Below are 19,472 nucleotides of genomic sequence, written 5' to 3' on the forward strand. Positions count from 1 at the left end.
CATGCAGGAATATGGAAAGTGGAAACAATACTGTCTTGCAAATGCAAATTCAAATATAATCAAGGGATCTTAACATTTTTTTTTTTGTTTATTTTCAAAATATGTAATTATTTGGCCTTTAAAATTTTGTTACCATTATTTTCCTATGTGTATTTAAGATTTTTCAGATATTTAGCAGGATATATATGACTGAAATTTTTAATATTTTGTTTTCATCTACAGTGGATCAAAATATTTAAACATGCAGTTGCTGGGTGTATCATTTCACTCTTGTGGTTTTTTGGCCTCACTCTTTGTGGACCACTAAGGTAAATAAAAATGCATATTTTGAATGTTTATATTTCATTTTTAATATTAGTTTTGTTCCATTAGATTTTATGTCAACTATTTGTGTCAGATTACATACAAATGCTTCTATGACTTCTATAGCATTGAGTACAACTCAACAAATACATATAAATATATTAAGTACCTGTTTAGTTTGTGGACTGGTTCTTTGGTGAATACCATTAACCTACTATTCATGATCTGTAATATATATTTTACCAGTTAGAATCCAAACAGTTTCAGAAAATATTTGGCATAAGTGGATTTTTTTAAATTATTGATGGGTGATCCCTTTTAGCAGCTGATTTTTAAAACTAAAAGATCTGAAGTGGTAAATCACCAATAAGGAAGAGAGCAAAATCTTTAAAAACGTTTTTTTAACACAAATTCTGAAAGTACTTGAGTGCCCACAGAAAATTCTTAGAAGATATGGTTGTAAACAAATGTCTTGGGCGTAGTATGTCAATACTCAGATTAAAGATGTATTAACTCTTATTTTATATTCCCCTAGATCCATAACCTTTTTTAAGTAAAGGGGCCAGTTTGAGGGAAAAGTGCTTAATTAAGGGCCACTTAATAAGAATTGTAACATGGGCAACTGCATAAACATTATTTTAATATTTGTCCATCTCTAAAGGGTTTTACTTGTTGAGTAAAAGTATAAGAAAAAGTACCTTGCCATTGATGAGGGGAGACTGTGAGGGATAAGGAGTAAGATGAAGGGAGTTGTAAAGAATCTCACTCGGAACAGTGGCATCACAAAGTAAAAAGTGGTGGGTGGGAAATGCTTTGTGAAAAATCCTTTCCCCTCTCCCAGCCAACATAACAATTTCTGGGTCTGGGTCCTTTGGCTTATTTACCCTACACTTTGTCAGATGCATAGTACGCACCATTGCAAATACCACATTCCTGTCCAGAACACCACATTCTGGAGTGGTGGGAAAGCTGGCTGAAATTTCTCAGCTGGAGCAGCACTTTTTCTGTTTATGCTTGAATATGATTGGTGGTATTGCTTATCTTTGCTAATATTTTAAATTTCTTCTTCATTACGTTTTTTCTATGTGTTACCAAATCACTGTCTCTGTGTGTTAGGATAGGGAAGGAAGGGCAAAAATTTTTATTTTTTTACTTCCCACCCTTACAGCCCCTCACACCACTAGCTCCCTCTGCCAAACTGACCCTCATTCTTTGACTCAAAACAGCAGTTTCTTGATTAGAGAGACTGCTTTGGTGTTTCATTGGCTGTCTTAATTTAGTATTATTCTACTGATTTATTTATTTTCTTAAATTATAATCTCCCAAATATTAATAGAACTAAAATATGTTTCCCTTTCAGGTTTTGGGGTAAAGAGGAAAAAAATGAAAGAATTTTAATGAGCAGCTGAAAATCTGTTATTTTTTAGAGCCTATAGGCTTCCTTTGGCTGGTGATAATATTTTCTAATTTTTTTTTTAATTTGTACTTAGAGTAAGTAAAAATAAATATGTTTAAATAATAAAATGGCCCTGGCTGGTGTGGCTCAGTGGCTGGAGCGCTGGCCTGCTAATTGAAAGGTCAGTGGTTCGATTCCCAGTCTGGGTACATGCCTGGGTTGTGGGCCAGGTCCCCAGTTAGGGGCATGCAAAAGACAGCCAATCGATATATGTCTTGCACATCGACATTTCTCTTCCTCTCTTTCTCCCAAACCCCCCCCAAAAGTAAATAAAATCTAAAAAGTAAATAATAATAAAACGAACATTCATGTATTAAACACCCAGGCCCCAAAATAAAATGTCACCAGTCAGTACCTTTGAAGCCCTCCTGATTGTATCCCCTTCTCCTCTTACCATTGTATGTAATCAGCATCTTAAGTTTTGTTTTTTATTCTCTTGGTTTTCTTTGTAATGTTACCATATATGTACATGTTTCTTTTTTTAATGTTTAACTTTGCAAGTATTTTATTTTATATAAATCCATTGCATGTATTTTTTGCAGCATACTTTTTACATTCACTGTTATGCTTGAGATTTGCCCATTTTGATGCATGTAGTTTATATGTGTGTGTGTATATGTATATATATGGTTCGTTTTTTTTTTATGGCAATTTTTTTAAACATAATTCACATACCATAAAATTCCCTTTTTGTCTTAGTCTATTTGGGGTGCTGTAACAAAATACCATAGATTGGGTGTCATTTAAATGACACATTTATTTCTCACAGTTATGGAGGCTGAGAAGTTCAAGATCATGGTGAGGCAGATTCAGTGTCCAGTGAGGGACTGCTTCCTGGTTCATAGACAGCCCTCTTTTTGCTATAACCTCACAGGGTGGAAGGAGCAAGGGAGATTTCTGTGGTCTCTTTTATAAGGGCACTAATCCCATTCATGAGTGCTCTACCATCGCGACCTAAGCACCTCCCAAAGGCCCTGCCTCCAGATACAGGAGGGATCAGGTTCAATATATCAATGTGTTGGGGGGGGGGGGGGGGGGGGGGGGACACACAGATATTTAGTCTATAGCACTTTTAAAGTATACATTTCTGTGTTTCTTAATATATTCACGGAATTTTGTTCATTCTTACTGCTTTATAATAGTCCACTAAATGTATATCTTCCAATCTATATCATCCACTATCTTATCAGTGAGCAGATTGTTTTCAGTTTTGGGCTAACAATGCTGATATCTTATAAGTATTTCCTGGTACACAGATACCAGAAATCTGTAAGTAGTATTGTTGGATTATTTGTAGCTTCAGCCTTTCTAAGGTAGATAATCCCAAAATATTTTCCAGAGCAGTTTACCTATTTATTTCTCTCATGAAATAATGGGGAAATACTCTTCTTTTACTGTGGTTGATTAATGCTTCTGATAAGATCAGATATATTTCATGAACGATAATGTTTTATTTTTGTAGGACTTTGCTGCTATTTGAACACAGTGATATTGTTGTCATCTCACTTCTCAGTGTTTTGTTCACTAATTCTGGAGGAGGACCAGCAAAGGTAGAATTTTCCATTATTAGCTACTTGAATATTGAAAATATCCATGTGAAATGTTATCCAAAGCAATAAAATAGTATAGTATCTTTTACCATATAAAAGAATGCAGGGACTTTTTCTACTGATTTTAAATTTTTTCTTACAACTTTTTATTTTTTACTTTTTGACATTATTTTATGTCCCTATGAAGTTGCATAAATAGTGGAGTGGTCTTTGTGCCCTTCACTCAGTTTCAGTAGCAACTTCTTAACCAAACTTAGTTATACCATCAAAACCAGGAAATTGACATTGGTACAATCCATAGACCTTATTCAGGTTTCACCAATTTTGAATATGCCCATGTGTATGTGTGTGTGTGTTTGTATGTGTGCAGATTCATGTAACCACAACCACAGTCAAGATACAAAACTGATCACCACAAACATCTCCTTCATGCTGTACCTGAACCTCATTTTTAATCCCCTTACATCATTTTTTTAAATACCTAAGAACTTATTATATTTAAAATCTCATGAACTTTTTTTGGATAAATATCTATACAACATTTTGCCAGCTAGGTATCCCTATTCATCTTAGATAATTTAAGTGTTATCCTTTTTTGGTAAATGAGTCATCAATCTAATTCCACATTCTTATAACTACATTATTTTTATTTATAAAATTAAATGTTTCCGGTGCCTTGTTCTAGGTGTAGGGGAAAGGAAAAATAAAAACAAAGTATATTAGTCCTTTAGGATTTCAGGCTAAGTAATGGAGACAGATGAATAAAATACAGTGAACAAAACAATGTGCCAAGTAGAGCAGAGTGAGAGACTATGGATTTCACATTGGATCGTTAGTATTAAAGCATATGCCATTTTTTAAAATTTTCCCCCAACTCAAAGAGTACTCCAAAGTAAATGTCAAGTGAATCAAAGAGTAATGTGGGAGATGTTTTTAAAAACATAGAATAAAATATAGGTGGAGAAAAAATACAATAAAGATTAAATTTTATAAATTAATTAAAACTAAAAAATATATATAGAGATGGACAATTAATCTCTGGGCAGAGAAGAACTTCCTAAGCATAGAAGCCCTGGAAAAAATATCACAAAGTCACTGCCTAAGAGTACATCTAATCACTCTGTTGTACACCTGAAACTAATATAATACCTTATGCCAACTGTAATTGAAAAGTAAATTTAAAAATAAATAATTTTTTAAAATCACAAAGGGAAAATTCAATACATTTGACTTCATAATGATTACAAGCTTCTGTATAACAGAAATTATTGTGCAAACAACAAACTAACAGGAATTGCCAAAAATTAAAAGCTTTATATTTCATTAAAAATATAAATCAGTTAAGAAAAACACTTAAGATCCTGAATAGAAATGAGCAAACAGGGAAAAACAATTCACAAAAGAAATGCAAAGGACTGAAAACATCTTTAAAAAAAAATTTTTGCTGCCCTGGCTACATGGCTTGGTTGGAGCATCAGTTTGATATGCTCCTTAGTTGGGGTATGTACAGGAGGCAACCAATCAATGGTTTTCTCTCTCTCTCTCAAAAAATCAATGGGAATGTGTCCTCAGATGAGAATAAAACAACAACAAAAAACACAAAACTTTGCCGTACCAATAATCAGAAATGACAGTGTAGATTTTCCATATCCTCTCATTAGTGACAGTAATGAACCTCAGCATTATTCAGGTGTCTGTTCTTTTCCTTTGGTTATGACTAAAGAACTACAAAATTCTCACTTGCCCTCTTTGTTAATAAAATATTAGATTACAGTGCCCATATTTGAGTGATGTTGATGTTGCCATATTCTGATTCAATGAAAATATGAAATTTTTAATGGTGTGGTTTATGTATACTGACTTATGTCAAAATATCTACCAAAATAATTGAATAATGAGTAGAATAGGATCCTCACTTTTCATTTTAAATTTTTAATTAATGTAAGTATCTAGTATTATACCTATAAATTTGTAAATATAGAATGTATAATAATGCTATTTACATTGCTTTTGGACCCCAAATTCTGAAGTTTTGCATAAACTAAGCTAATATGTCCTTTATAATTTTCTTTTGTCAAAATCCTTTCCCTGGAATGAGAACATAAAAATCTTAGCAGTTTTTAAGTGCCTTATACCTTTACTAGATACTAGAAATAACTTTGCTAATTTTTTTAACATGCCCTCTTAGTTCTTCTCCCTAGAAGAGTGATAACTAGGATATTGATATTATTGTAATTTAACTGTCCTTCCTATTACTTACATGTTGTACAATAAAATAAGTTCTTACTAATTATTCTTTACCTACTTGGGCTTTCCAACCACAAGCAAAGTAACATTGGCAAAGGGTAATTCTATAAACAGTAACAGTTTGTGCATGGTAGTAACATGGCTAGCCATAATAGTAAGTAGACAATTGAAGTTGTTATTATTTTGTCCTAAATACCCTTAAAATATCCTGCAAAATGTGTTAGACCTCTTTATTTTTATCTTATTGTTAATACTTATTGTAAAGTTATATTGTATAGTACAAGGGCTCTAATGTCAGATATTGTTTTACTTTAAATGTTTAATTGCAAAAATATTTTCTTTAGCATTTGTATAATCGTAGTCTTGAAAATCAATTCTTCAAAAAGCCATACTTAGATTGTTTTCTTCATTTTCAGACAAGGGGAGCTGCTTTTTTCATTATCGCTGTGATCTGCCTCTTGCTTTTTGACAATGATGATCTCATGGCTAAAATGGCTGAACACCGTATCCTTCTGCAGTAGATCAGACTTATTTAGTCTTGTAGAAAAATAGAAGATGACTGGTAGAGTGGAAAATGGAATGACCGAATTAAACTGTCAGAAATTTAAGGACAGTAAAAGTATTTTAGGTTATCATCATGCAAAACAAAAATGGTTTGGTGCTCAACAAAATCAATCTATTTGTTCCCTTGTATTTTATATGATTGTTTTAGAAGTCAGTGGCAGTTATTAAATATAAATTTTTTTGAGATTAAATGAAAAACATTTGATGTCCTTTTACCAGAAAAAAGTTCAAATTCCTTAATTTGGTATTCGCTCTCTTGCTCTAAATTATCATTTCCAACTCAGATCCCACTCTTCTCTTATGTAAACCCAATTTTCAAGTCAAATGTGTCCATTTATTTTTCTCTACAGATATAACTTGTTCTTTGTTATCCATACATCTTTCTTTGCCCACTCCATCTAACAGACTCAGAACACCTTTTTTAATTCTTCTGGTTACAGCTATTCACTGCCCAAGAACTATTTATCTATTTATAATTAGTCATCAATAATTATAAATTTAACTATTTATAATTAGTTATCTCATATCACTTTATTTTATTACAGTGAAAGAGGGTGCCATGACCTTGAAAAAGTCCAGATTGCTTGTGATACAGCTATTCTCCCCACCCACTCGCCCCACACACACTTTCATTTGTTTTTTGCTTGCATTGCTGAGGGTTATGAGGTCAGTGACTTAGAAACAGATATAGGACTGATTTGAAATGTCATTCTAAAAGAACAACCTTAATTCCATTGGATAGGAGTGGTCCAAGGAGGGTCCTTGCTCTTGTCCCTTTGTTCTATATGTATACTCATATATCTTTTAGCAGTTAAGTACTAAAATTTAACAACTATATCTTAAGCACTGTTATAATTGTTTTGGAGACAACAAAAGGAATACAGACCATGCAATTTATTAATCATATCACAAAATTAAATTTTAAATTACTTTGTTTTTAAGGGAAACTTTATTGAGGGTAGTTTAGGTTGACTAGTCTGTAGTCAACCTAAAATTGGACCCAAAAATTCCAGGAGGACTTCAGGGTTCAATGAGTTCATATTTGCTATTTGTCCCTTGACTCCAGATCGCTTAGCTGAAGGACATCATGACAGTGCTCTAACTCACATGCTTTACACAGCCATTGCCTTCTTAGGTGTGGCAGATCACAAGGTATGTTCTTTTCTTTGTTGCTAATGTAATCAAAAGATTCTGAAAAGTTAACAGCAACTATAATTTTAAAAGTGTCATTAAGATAAGTTACCAGTAATTTATAATACTGCCTGCCATTTAAGTAGTTCAGGAATTTGGGATATGGAAAAACATACTAGTTCACTTCTTCAAATATTATGTATTTAAAGATTGAATATTGGGCTGTGTATATTTCTAATGAGACTTATCTAATTTTACTCATAGGGTGGAGTATTGTTGCTGGTACTGGCTTTGTGTTGTAAAGTGGGGTTTCATACAGCTTCCAGAAAGCTCTCTCTAGATGTTGGTGGAGCCAAACGTCTTCAAGCTTTGTCCCATCTTGTTTCTGTGCTTCTCTTGTGCCCATGGGTCATTGTTCTTTCTGTGACAACTGAGGTAAGATCAGGATTTATTGGTAATAAGTAAAATGAATTGCTTTTATAAACTTTAGTTTGGTACACTATATTTTATTTAAATTTGAGCTTGCAAGGGGCTTAAATTATCTTTGCTTTTTTCTTTGTAGTTTTTGACTTTTTTTAAAGTTAGTCGTATTGTTTATAGAAAAATAGAATCAAGTAACCATTAGATTTATATATGCCTCCCATGCCTATGACTCAAAAGAACCAGTTGAAACAATTTAGTATCCACCGTGTTTTAGACACAAGGATTATGGGTCACCTAGTATTTATAAAATTATTAGACCATAATACTTTTTTTTTAATACTTTGCGGAACATTGGGGAAATGTGCCAGTATCTTATAGCTCTTATATTTTGGCATTTTACAAATCATATTGAATCATGAGAATATTTGTTTATACATAAAGGGATTAACTTAAACATCTTAAAAGATATGAACTTTATACCTGTATGATATTGACAAAAACAATTTTTTTTTTTAATTTTTAGAGTAAAGTGGAGTCTTGGTTTTCTCTTATTATGCCTTTCACTACGGTTATCTTTTTTGTCATGATCCTGGATTTCTACGTCGATTCCATTTGTTCAGTCAAAATGGAAGTTTCCAAATGTGCCCGCTATGGATCCTTCTCCATTTTTATTAGTGCTCTCCTTTTTGGAAATTTTTGGACACATCCAATAACAGACCAGCTGCGGGCTATGAACAGAGCAGCCCACCAGGAGAGCACTGAACACGTCCTGTCTGGAGGAGTGGTAGTGAGTGCTATATTCTTCATTTTGTGTAAGCGTTTTTCTCCTTTGCAAATTTCTTCTTATGGATTCTCATGTTTACATCATTTACTTAATTTGGGAATTTGTTCAGTACTTGCATTTAGTGCTGACAGATGCTGGGTTGATTTTCACTAGCTTAAACTTTTAAACTTTTGTAATACTCGTTTTTCTCTCTTTTTAGCTGCTAACATCTTATCATCTCCCTCTAAGAGAGGACAGAAAGGTACTCTAATTGGATATTCTCCTGAAGGAACACCTCTTTATAACTTCATGGGTGATGCTTTTCAGCATAGTTCCCAGTCAATCCCTAGGTTTATTAAGGAATCACTGAAACAAATTCTTGAGGAAAATGACTCTAGGCAGATCTTTTACTTCTTGTGTTTGAATCTGGTAAGATTTTTAAATATTAGTGGCATATCAAAAACTTAACATTTTAATTCTGATATAATTTTAGTAATTCTGAAATTTCTGGTAAATACCAATAGGCTAAAATTTCATTTTCTCTAAGCAGTAGAACAATTACAGGATCATATTCAGACTACTTAAGCAAACTTTTTCTTTCTTTTTTTTTTTTTTTTTTTTAAGAGAGAGAGAAGGGAAGGGAGAGAGAAAGAGACAGGGAGAGCAGACATTGATTTGTTGTTCCACTTATTTATGCATTCACTGGTTGATTCTTGTATGTGCCCTGGCTGGGGATTGAACTGGCAAGCCTGACATGTCGGGACAATGCTCTAACCAACTGAGCTGCCCAGCAAGGACTTAAAGCAAACAATTTTTGAGGCATTTTAGAAACATTGGTTTAGTGTGCTGTCTCAAATCAATAAATATAGTAGCTTCTAAAGATTTTAACTATCTCCTTTTAAATAATTTATAAGATGGGCATATCTGAATAACCTCGTTTAAGTGCCAGTTAGATAGCTAAAGAGACGGTTATATCTTCAAGTAAGGATTGTGTATAATTATGGTTATAATTTGGGTTAATTGGGTTAAAATCCTCATAACTAAACCTAGTAAGTCTCTCTTGAAACAGTATTTCCTAACACACTCCCTTATTTTTTTTCTTTTTAACTTATTTTAGCTTTTTACCTTTGTGGAATTATTCTATGGAGTGTTGACCAATAGTCTGGGTCTGATCTCAGATGGATTTCACATGCTCTTTGACTGCTCTGCTTTAGTCATGGGACTTTTTGCTGCCCTAATGAGTAGATGGAAAGCAACTCGGATTTTCTCCTATGGGTAGGTACACAGATTGTCAAAGTGAGGTTATACGATGAAAAAGTCTGAAGTGTAAATTCCATCTTAGAGAATAAAATTTTATTATTCTTAATGCAAATAACTTTCCAGAATTTTATTTTTCTTTCATTTGAACTAGCTAAGAAGAGATGAACCAAATATTGAGTAAATACTGATTGACAGTAAGCTCAAGATTATACTCCCTGACAAATCCCTCTTATGGGCGGAGAGCAAGAATTAGTTAAATATTGAGCTGTTTGCTCAAACTGTTTCTTGCAGTGGAATGGACGTCATCGTTCACATCTTTGCTGTTAGAAAGAGTATTAAAAAATGAAGTGGCTGTGCCTGAAATATCATTTCATTAAATGAATAATTCAGTTTAACAAATATTAGAATCCCCTATTCGTACAAGGTATTTTGAAAAGACCTACTCTAAATAGATTAATAAATTCAGCTCTTATTTTCACCTGTTTATATTTTGAAAGATCACTGAGCCAAAAATACAAATGATTTTGGTATGAAATAATCTGTGTGCTGTGACAGATACAACACATTAAGGACTGGAGTAGAGTAGAAATAACTTTTTGCTAAGAAATTAGGGGAGGCTTTGTGTAAAAGAGGGAACACATATATTCATAAATAAAATTTCAACAAACATATATGTTTAGAAAGTACTTTAGGACGTGTTAATATGTTAAAAATCTTGGTAATTTTCTAATCTTACTAGTTATATCTTGAAAATTTAGACTTGTTTCCTCATTTGTAAAGTAAAAATATATTCTACATTTTTAGGTATGGCCGAATAGAAATTCTCTCTGGATTTATTAATGGACTTTTTCTAATGGTAATAGCTTTTTTTGTGTTCGTGGAGTCAGTGGCTAGATTAATTGATCCTCCGGAATTAGACACACACATGTTAACAGTAAGTCTTTATTTTTCTATTTGAATTTCTGAGCATACTCATACAGTTTTTTTCATGCTGAAGTATAACTGTTCATAATTATTGATCTGTGAAGGTTTTGTTTCATTTTTTATTTAAATCAACATAACCACCTGTCTTGTTATTTACACTGCTGACTCTTAGAAATGTTTTCCCCCCTTCAGGCTGTGATGCGGCTCTGAGAGCCTGGCCAGTCCTTAGTAAATATACCATTCCCTGGTAAACACCCCGACATCCTTCCCTCGCTGTCCTAGGGACGATCTGTATCTTTTGGCCCCACCCCCTGGGCTGCTGTGATACTCTTCTGTCCCCCAGCCACCCACCCACCTTTCTCCCCTCTTCTTTTCACCTTCCAGTGCTCAGAGGCTTTGCTGGTAATCAGGTGTACTTTCTTAAATGTAATTTCTTTTTTTTTTTTTTTCCTGATTGTTAGAATTAATCCTTTCCTCTAATATTTTAGTAGTCAAAATATTAGGTAACATTCTAAAACACAGATTTCTTTCTGACTTATTAAATGTTTTTGTTTGAAAGTGCATTCTTAAATACCTGAAGAAATTTGTTAGAGATAGAATCAGAAAAATATTTTTAAGGCTTTACTCCATAGATTATAGTACTGCAATAGCAACTTTTAATGTTCTGCCTATACCTACAGACCTGCCTTGACATTTGCTGATTCTTGCAGTTGGCCTGCCCTTCCCTTACTTCTAACATTCAACCTCCCTCAAGACTTTGCTTATATGTCTGCTCTGGTGGCATACTTCGCCTTAATCTCTCTCTTTCCTCCTCAAAGTTTGTTAAATTTCCCTTTCCCAACATTCCCGTTGTATCTTGTGCATTCCTCTTCAGCAACACTGAGTAATAACTTGTTTAATTTGTCATTCTTCCACAATTAAGATGTAAGTTAAGTGTCTTCAGGACCTGAATTGTGTATCATTAACATTTAAATTCTAGCACCTGGCTTGTAAAAACTCAGCAATTAATTGATGAATGACTCAAAGCAGTTATGAGTATTGTTTGTGGAAGTATATATTAGTAAAATGTTTTTGTATTACACTTTGGAAATATATTTTGAATTTTAAAATCTCATATCCCTTAATATTTAATACAGAAATATTCACACAAGTGTGTAGAGGTGCAGGATTCATTATACCATTATTTATAATGTTGGAGGGAAAAAAACAATGGCCACCAATGAAAGGACTAGTTTAAAAAAATCTTTTCACTCACCAAATACTATGCAGCTATTAAAAAGAATGAGGTATACCTATAAATACTGGTGTGAAAAATATTTACAAGATGTACTAAGTGAAAAAAATTATAAAACAATATTAAAATCCTATTCTTGATTTAAAAAGATGTATGTGTATGTATATTAGTATGTGCATAGAAAATACACATTCTCTTAAGACTGACTGACTTTTGGCAGTATAATTTATAAGGGGCTCTCATTTTCTACATTTTATTTTTTATGACAAATTACATAAAGATGAAGTAAGTATTTCTCAGTAGACGAGAAGTATTTATGAAGTGATGAGATCTCTGTAAGCAGTACTTAGTTTTATTCAAAATTCATTAACCCTCTTCAAGCTCAATAAAGCTCATAACTGAAAATTTTAAATCCGATAGACAAATGGTCTGAGCCACAAGAAGATGTAAATAAGCTTCTTCATACCTGTTTACTAAAGTAAATCCCTTCTTTTACTACCTTTGAAAATTAATTACAATTATCTATTCCCCCCCTTTTTTTTTTAAAGAAAGGGGAAGAGAGGGAGAAAGAGAGGGAGAGAAACAAAGAGAAGCGTCAATTTGAGAGAGGAACATTGACTGCTTGCCTCTCACAGGCCCCCAACTGGGGACCTGGCCTGCAACCCAGGCATGTGCCCCGACTGGGAATTGAACTGGCAACCTTTCAGTTTGCAGGACAACACCCAGCCCCATAAGCCACATTAGTCAGGGCTGTATTTTCTTTTTATAAAACAAATGGATCTCTTTAAAGGAGAAACTGTAGACATTTGTAAATTGATTAACATCCTGAGCTATTCAAAATCATTTTGTAAGAGGATAAACAATGGTAAGTAACCTAATTTATCCTTTGGAGTGTTGTTGTGGCACCATCAAATCAGGATAATTACATTCACTGTGTGTGTGTGTGTGTGTGTGTGTATGTATGTATGTATGTATGTATTTATTTATTTATTTATTTATTTATTTATTTATTTTTAAAAAGAGCCCTGGCTGGTGTGGCTCAGTGGATTGAGTGCCACCCTGCAAACAAAGGGTCGCTGGCTTGATCCCCAGTTGGGGCACATGTCTGGATTGTGGACCAGGTCCCCTGTGGGGGACGTGCAAGAGGCAACCACACGTTGTTTCTCTCCCTCTCTTTCTCCCTCCCGTCCCCTCTAAAAATAAATAAATAAAATCTATTAAAAAATAGAGATTATTATTAATGTTTGCTTTTTCGTTGTACTTTTGGCTTTTTTTTTTACTTTGGGAAATTTTACTGTCAGATATAGTGGGCTATATTTATTTGGAATCTATTAGTTATTAAATTATAATCATGACTTTACAAACTATTGAAATTTACCTACTAATATAAACAAGATTCCCTGGTATAGTATGTACTTGCTCTAGTAAGCAGGGTTTTCAAACTTTTTTTTTTTAATAAAAGGAAACTTAAGCATCATTTATGTATTCATAACTCATGAACCAAGTACATATTCTTAATTACTTAATTAAAAAAATTCTAAATCCTTCTACTTGTCAATACTTTCTTGGTATTTTACATAATGTTCTAAAATTTATGTTTTTTTAAGTGTGGATTTACTTAATGAACTTAATGAGGTTTTACTATGAATGCTTTCAAAAGCATAAACAGAAAAACATATAGCTGTATACTAACTTTTAAGCAACAGATTTATTCTTTAAAATACAAATTTAAAGGTTTTCTTTTCTCCTTCTTGCTAGCCAGTCTCAGTCGGAGGACTGATAGTAAACCTTATTGGTATCTGTGCCTTTAGCCATGCCCATAACCATACCCATGGAGCTTCTCAAGGAAGCTGTCACTCATCTGATCACAGCCATTCACACCATATGCATGGACACAGTGACCATGGGCATGGTCACAGCCATGGATCTGCAGGCGGAGGCATGAATGCTAACATGAGGGGTAAGTCCTTGCCAAACATTGGCCCACCTTTCAACCATACTGTAGATTAATACTGTTTATTTGTATTAAAATATTGGGCTTCTGGTACGATTTTCTTTTGGAAAAACAACCTGGCTTAAAAAAAAGGTATGAAATCATCTGCTGTAGAAAATGCTCATGTAAAGTGTTGTAATTATATAGTCCTTTTCATCATGATAGTTGCATAAATATTATTTGCAAGGGAAACACTTTGTATGCCATTATGAACTTTCATTACAAAAAAAACAGGAGATTTTTATTGTACTGTAAAAAAAAAAATGGGGGCGCTGGCTGGTATGGCTCAGCAGATTGAGTGCTGGCCTGCGAACCTAAGGGTCGCTGGTTCGATTCCCAGTAGGGGGGCATGCGAGAGGCAATCATACATTGATATTTCTCTGTCTCTCTTTCTCCCTCCCTTCCCCTCTCTCTAAAATAAATAAAATCTTTTTTTAAAAAAATCGGGGAAATATTTATCACTTACTATACTGAATTATTTATCGTCAATGTTTAATATAAGTATTTGGGTAATGTTAAGACTTGGCTCATGTACAGTTTATAGGAAGCCTTCCCAAATAAACTACAGTATCATAAAACTCACCACACTGTTGTACAGTGGCCCACATCCTTACCTTTTTACCACTAGGCTGTGAATTACTCGAGGGTAGTGACAATGTTTTAGTCATTTTGAAGTAACAGCCCCTAGCAGAGAGACAGGTGCCTAGTAGGTACCCAGTAATATTTACAGAATAGATAAAAGAACTAAATTAGATGTAATTTAATTTTTAATGTTTTTATATATTTTACTTCCAGGTGTATTTCTACATGTTTTGGCAGACACACTTGGCAGTATTGGTGTGATCGTATCCACAATTCTCATAGAGCAGTTTGGATGGTTCATTGCTGATCCCCTCTGTTCTCTTTTTATTGCTATATTAATATTTCTCAGTGTTGTTCCATTGATTAAAGATGCCTGTCAGGTTCTACTTCTGAGACTGCCACCAGAACATGAAAAAGAATTACATCTTGCCTTAGAAAAGGTACTGTGCATAATTTTCTTAACTGTTTTTTTCCTTTTAAAATAGCATTTGAAATTGAGTTGACCTAACAAGAAATGCACAAGATATGAATAAAGAAAATACAGTTTTATTTAAAGGACATAAAATAGGGACTGAGTAAATGAAGAAAAAAAAAATTTTTTTTTTTTGGATGGGAAACTGTATTGTGAAGATGCTGATTTTTTGTCCTTTAAATGCCAGTGCAGTTGCCTCTCATTTGGAATTTTTGTTTTTGTTTTGAGAGAGAATAGATCACCCAGTATTACTTGGAAGCTTATTTGGAAGAGTTAATGCTTGAGAATAAACAAAAAAATGCATAAATTTACAAAATTAACTAATTAATTAAAAGGATCCTATCTTGTGATTATAAAGTTACAAAATTAACTAACAGAACTAACAATTTAGTTCTTCACAGGAATAAACACACAGATTAATTCTTATTTTAAAAATCAGAAACAGACCCAGGAACTTAAGAACTTCACTATATACCAGAGATTACATTTTAGATCGGGGGGCGGGGGGAAGGTTTGACCTAATTGACATCTCTACCTGGTGGAAAAGAAAAGCTTTATATTTCCATACCACACGATATAAAGATATATTTCCAGCCCTGTCCAGTGTCTGGCTCAGTTGGTTAAACAGTTCATAATTTTTTCTATGAATTAGAAAAATAGAATATCTTTTAGTTTGTGGTTTGCCAGATCATATTAAAGCAATTAAGATCTACTGATGAAAAGTTAGCAGCTTGAATATTTAAAGTATAGCACCTGAACCCACTATTTTCATAAATAAGCCCTGGCTGGTGTGGCTCAGTGGATTGAGTGCCAGCCTGCAAACCAAAGGGTTACCAGTTCGATTCCCAGTCAGGGCACATGCCTGGGTTGCAGGCAGGTCCCCAGAAGGGGGTGTGCAAGAGGCAACCACACACTGATGTTTCCCTCTCTTTCTCCTCTTCCCCTCTCTGATAATAAATAAAATCTCTTTTAAAAAAATGAGCTAGATCCCATTTTTTTTTAAAAATAATAGTATGCTTTTTTCATCTTCTCATAATTAGTGAATATACATCCTACTAAAAATGTTTTTCATTTTAAAATAATATCTGTCTATTACAGAAAATACTAAAATACAGAAAAGTACCAAAAGGGGGAGTGGAAGGGGAATCACATATAATTCTACCACCGGGAGAAGCACTTTTAAAAGTTGTGTTTCTATATAAAAATATTTTTAAAATAAAAGTGGCCCAAAAACCCTGTTTTGTACTGCTTTTTAAATTTTCCTCATTTAATTATGTCATGTTGATAAATCTCTAATACAGCTTTAATGACAATGGGTAGTCTCTAATTTATTTAACCAACCCTCAGTTGTTGATCATAGAAGATATCTTTTGAATGTGTAATAACAAACAATATGCAAATGTTTGTATTTAAAGAAAATCATATAGTATATTGAACATATCCACTGTTTAGAAGTAAGCAGAGTACATCTTACATAGGTGAAAACTGATTTGCAACTATTGGTTACAGAGACACCTGTACCCCATTTACTTCCTATTCAGTACTACCTTCCTTGACATCACTCCTAAATCAAAATATCCTTGGCATCCTTATCTTAAGCTAGTTGACTCTCCTATTCCTTTCTCATTCATGGGCTCTCCTTTTTTTCTTAAAATTAGCTTCATAGTGGTTCCTGGACCAAAAAGATTGCTTTGTTTTAAGTAAGTTATAGCTTTTAAGTCCATTTATATCACCTCTTTAACAGATACAGAAAATTGAAGGATTAATATCATACCGAGACCCTCATTTTTGGCGTCATTCTGCCAATATTGTGGCAGGAACAATTCATATACAAGTGACAGCTGATGTGCTGGAACAAAGAATAGTACAGCAGGTAATAATTTTTTGTTTTTATACTAATGTCAGTTGAGGTAATTCATGCATAAAATTTCACATATTATAACTTACACAGTTCAGTAGTAGTTTAACTGTTTGAAAATATCAGCCTTTCAGCTAAGGTTAACATAACATTTTTTTTCCATCTAGGTTTTTTAATATCCAAGACTGGTTAAAATAAAATCAAGTTTTAGTATTTAGAGGATCAGCTTAAGTTAATGTAAAATAAAATTTATTTGTGATCCACCTTGATTCCCAATAGATTATCCAGAAATAAGTTATTATAGAGTAGCCCTAAATTAATAATAATAATAATGTTTGTAGTGTATATGCATGTGCTATGGTTGGATATAGGGATCAAAACGGTCCCTGTATCCCTGTTCTAGACATTCTGAATTGGAAATAATTACTATTTTCCTTTACTACTTTGAATGTGAGATCAGAATTTACTGGTTGTCTAGAATCCTAACATTTGGCCAAATAAATAATAAACATTTTCTCAAGGATTTATCTTTGACTATCTGTAGCTATAAAAAATGGGGTATCAGTTATTTAAGACATGTATATTAAATGCATTAATCTAACTGCTTTAAAATGTATGGATTTTTATAACAGGTTACAGGAATACTTAAAGATGCCGGTGTAAACAATTTAACAATTCAAGTGGAGAAAGAAGCATACTTTCAGCATATGTCTGGCCTAAGTACTGGATTTCATGATGTCCTGGCTATGACAAAACAAATGGAGTCCATGAAATACTACAAAGATGGTACTTACATCATGTGAGATAACCCAGGAATTACACCTGGAGTGTGAACAATGAAGATTAAATGACTATTTATAGTATTGCCAGAAGGAAGAAAATTGCACACAGTTGTACAGAAACATTTTGCCATATTTGAAAAAAGAATTTTTAAGTTCCCTACTATTGGATCTAGGAATCTTTCTTAGAGGAAATTTAAATACAGAATGAAGCAAGCATTCATTGTTCAAGGAAAATCATCATTTGAATTATGTGTATAACAAGAATCTTAAAATTTGAGTGAACATGATGTATCACATCATCTTTGAAAATGAACATATAATGATGGAATCAAGTGAAGACCAAATTACTTCTGTGTTTACTTTTCTGTCAGAAAGTATCTCCATTGTAAATAATGTATTTACATGTTTATTACAAAGACCCAGATGAAAAACTTTTAGTCAATTTTTTTGCATAGCCCTAGATAATATAGGAATAAAAGTTCTATATTTATGGATTTTCTGTATATAAAACTTGTTTCTAATTATAACTTAAATTCATTAAGTAAAATCTGTATTGCCACTTTAAATGTAAAGTAAATTATTTGGGAAAATTTCAACCACTGATATGAGACAAGTAGTGAGAATAGGAAAGTATAACATTACAGTTTTTGATGTATTACAAAAACCAACCACTCTGTAAAATAAATTTTTTTACTTTTGGTAACAGTTGCAAATGAATAATTACTTTATTAGGGTAAAGAACTTACACTAAGTTGTGTCCAAGTTATTTACTCACTTGTCTTCTCCCTCTAAAGTAGAATATCCTATTTCTTATGCATCTGGCATTCCTATTTCCTTACCATGCTGGTATCCAAGCAATGCTAAGCTTTTCGTCTTCACTTAGCTCCATATGTTGTGGAATAGCCAGTTGAGAGGATCATAAATAATTGTCAACTCAGTGTTGAATTTTCTGTCTACAGATGTGATTTTTTTTTTAATGTCTGGTTCATGTAGATATATAAGAAATATAAAAGCATAGGTAGTTTATTTTAAAATTTTAATAAGTAAATCTTGTCCATCAACACTTGGGTGCCATGAAATCAAAATACTCTTTACTATTTTCTATAGCTAATATCTAATTTATATTTTTAAATTCCAATTTAAACTGAATGTACAGTCTGAAAAGACTGTACGATAGATATGTAATAATACATGCAGTTTTATAAACACCAAAGAATGAGTCTAAAAGAAACTTTTGAATACCTATCTATTTATTAGACTGAATATTTTTCATTCTTATACTAGAAATTTTGATAAGTAGGATGAATTAATTTTAGTATGGCTACTATTTTCTTATCTATAACAATGGCAAATGTGTACTGTAAATCATATTTTTGTCTTACAAATTTTAATATGTGAGAGGTTTAGAAATTTGTTATAAGTTATTTGGATATTCCTTGTCTTTTCTTTATAAACATTATCTGGTCCAGAATCTTCAATATGTATTAAAATTTTTTGAGTGGTGGGAAAAATAATTGCATATCGATGTTTCAGTGCAATTTTTATACACTAAAAAATTTTAAGTAGATAGGTACAATGAATATTGCACCATTATTAAGATTGTTATTTCTCTTAAAAGGCATATAAACAGCAGGAAAATATAAAACTGACTGAGAAAAGGCAGGGGCTGAAGGTTAAGGGGGTGCAGGTGGGAAGTAGGGAAACTCCAGTATTGAAGAGCACCTGGGTACTTGTTCCAACTCATACAGACCATATGACTAAGCAAATCAGCCCCATCTTTTTCTCATACATAAAATCTGCTCAAGTTAACTGGGTTATGAAGAACAAAAGGAATAATGTATGTGAAAATGAAAGTTGAAATGGGCTAAAGTTACAGAATTGTTAATATTTTAAACTTCATAGGTAGCTTTTATTTCCTTTTTCCCTAGTG

At 32.9% G+C, this 19,472-nt stretch overlaps 1 protein-coding gene across 1 annotated transcript in view; it reads left to right on the forward strand.

The window, feature by feature from the left end:
• SLC30A5 (solute carrier family 30 member 5) overlaps window positions 1-18,748 on the forward strand; it is a 29,790-nt gene extending 11,042 nt beyond the window's left edge. The window contains exons 4-16 of the mRNA XM_054578451.1: window positions 223-308; window positions 3,222-3,309; window positions 5,973-6,060; window positions 7,196-7,272; window positions 7,516-7,686; window positions 8,198-8,486; window positions 8,658-8,866; window positions 9,555-9,712; window positions 10,502-10,631; window positions 13,614-13,815; window positions 14,644-14,870; window positions 16,647-16,775; window positions 17,393-18,748. Coding sequence (XP_054434426.1) covers window positions 223-308; window positions 3,222-3,309; window positions 5,973-6,060; window positions 7,196-7,272; window positions 7,516-7,686; window positions 8,198-8,486; window positions 8,658-8,866; window positions 9,555-9,712; window positions 10,502-10,631; window positions 13,614-13,815; window positions 14,644-14,870; window positions 16,647-16,775; window positions 17,393-17,563 — 2,025 coding nt within the window. The 3' untranslated portion in view covers window positions 17,564-18,748. The remainder of the gene's footprint in view (window positions 1-222; window positions 309-3,221; window positions 3,310-5,972; window positions 6,061-7,195; window positions 7,273-7,515; window positions 7,687-8,197; window positions 8,487-8,657; window positions 8,867-9,554; window positions 9,713-10,501; window positions 10,632-13,613; window positions 13,816-14,643; window positions 14,871-16,646; window positions 16,776-17,392) is intronic.
• The last annotated feature ends 724 nt before the right edge of the window (window positions 18,749-19,472 follow it).

This window comes from Pteronotus mesoamericanus, unplaced genomic scaffold, assembly GCF_021234165.1.
Source record: "Pteronotus mesoamericanus isolate MK-2021 breed Mesoamerican mustached bat unplaced genomic scaffold, CSHL_Meso_final contig_50, whole genome shotgun sequence".
In the NCBI taxonomy this organism is placed as follows: Eukaryota; Metazoa; Chordata; class Mammalia; order Chiroptera; family Mormoopidae; genus Pteronotus; species Pteronotus mesoamericanus.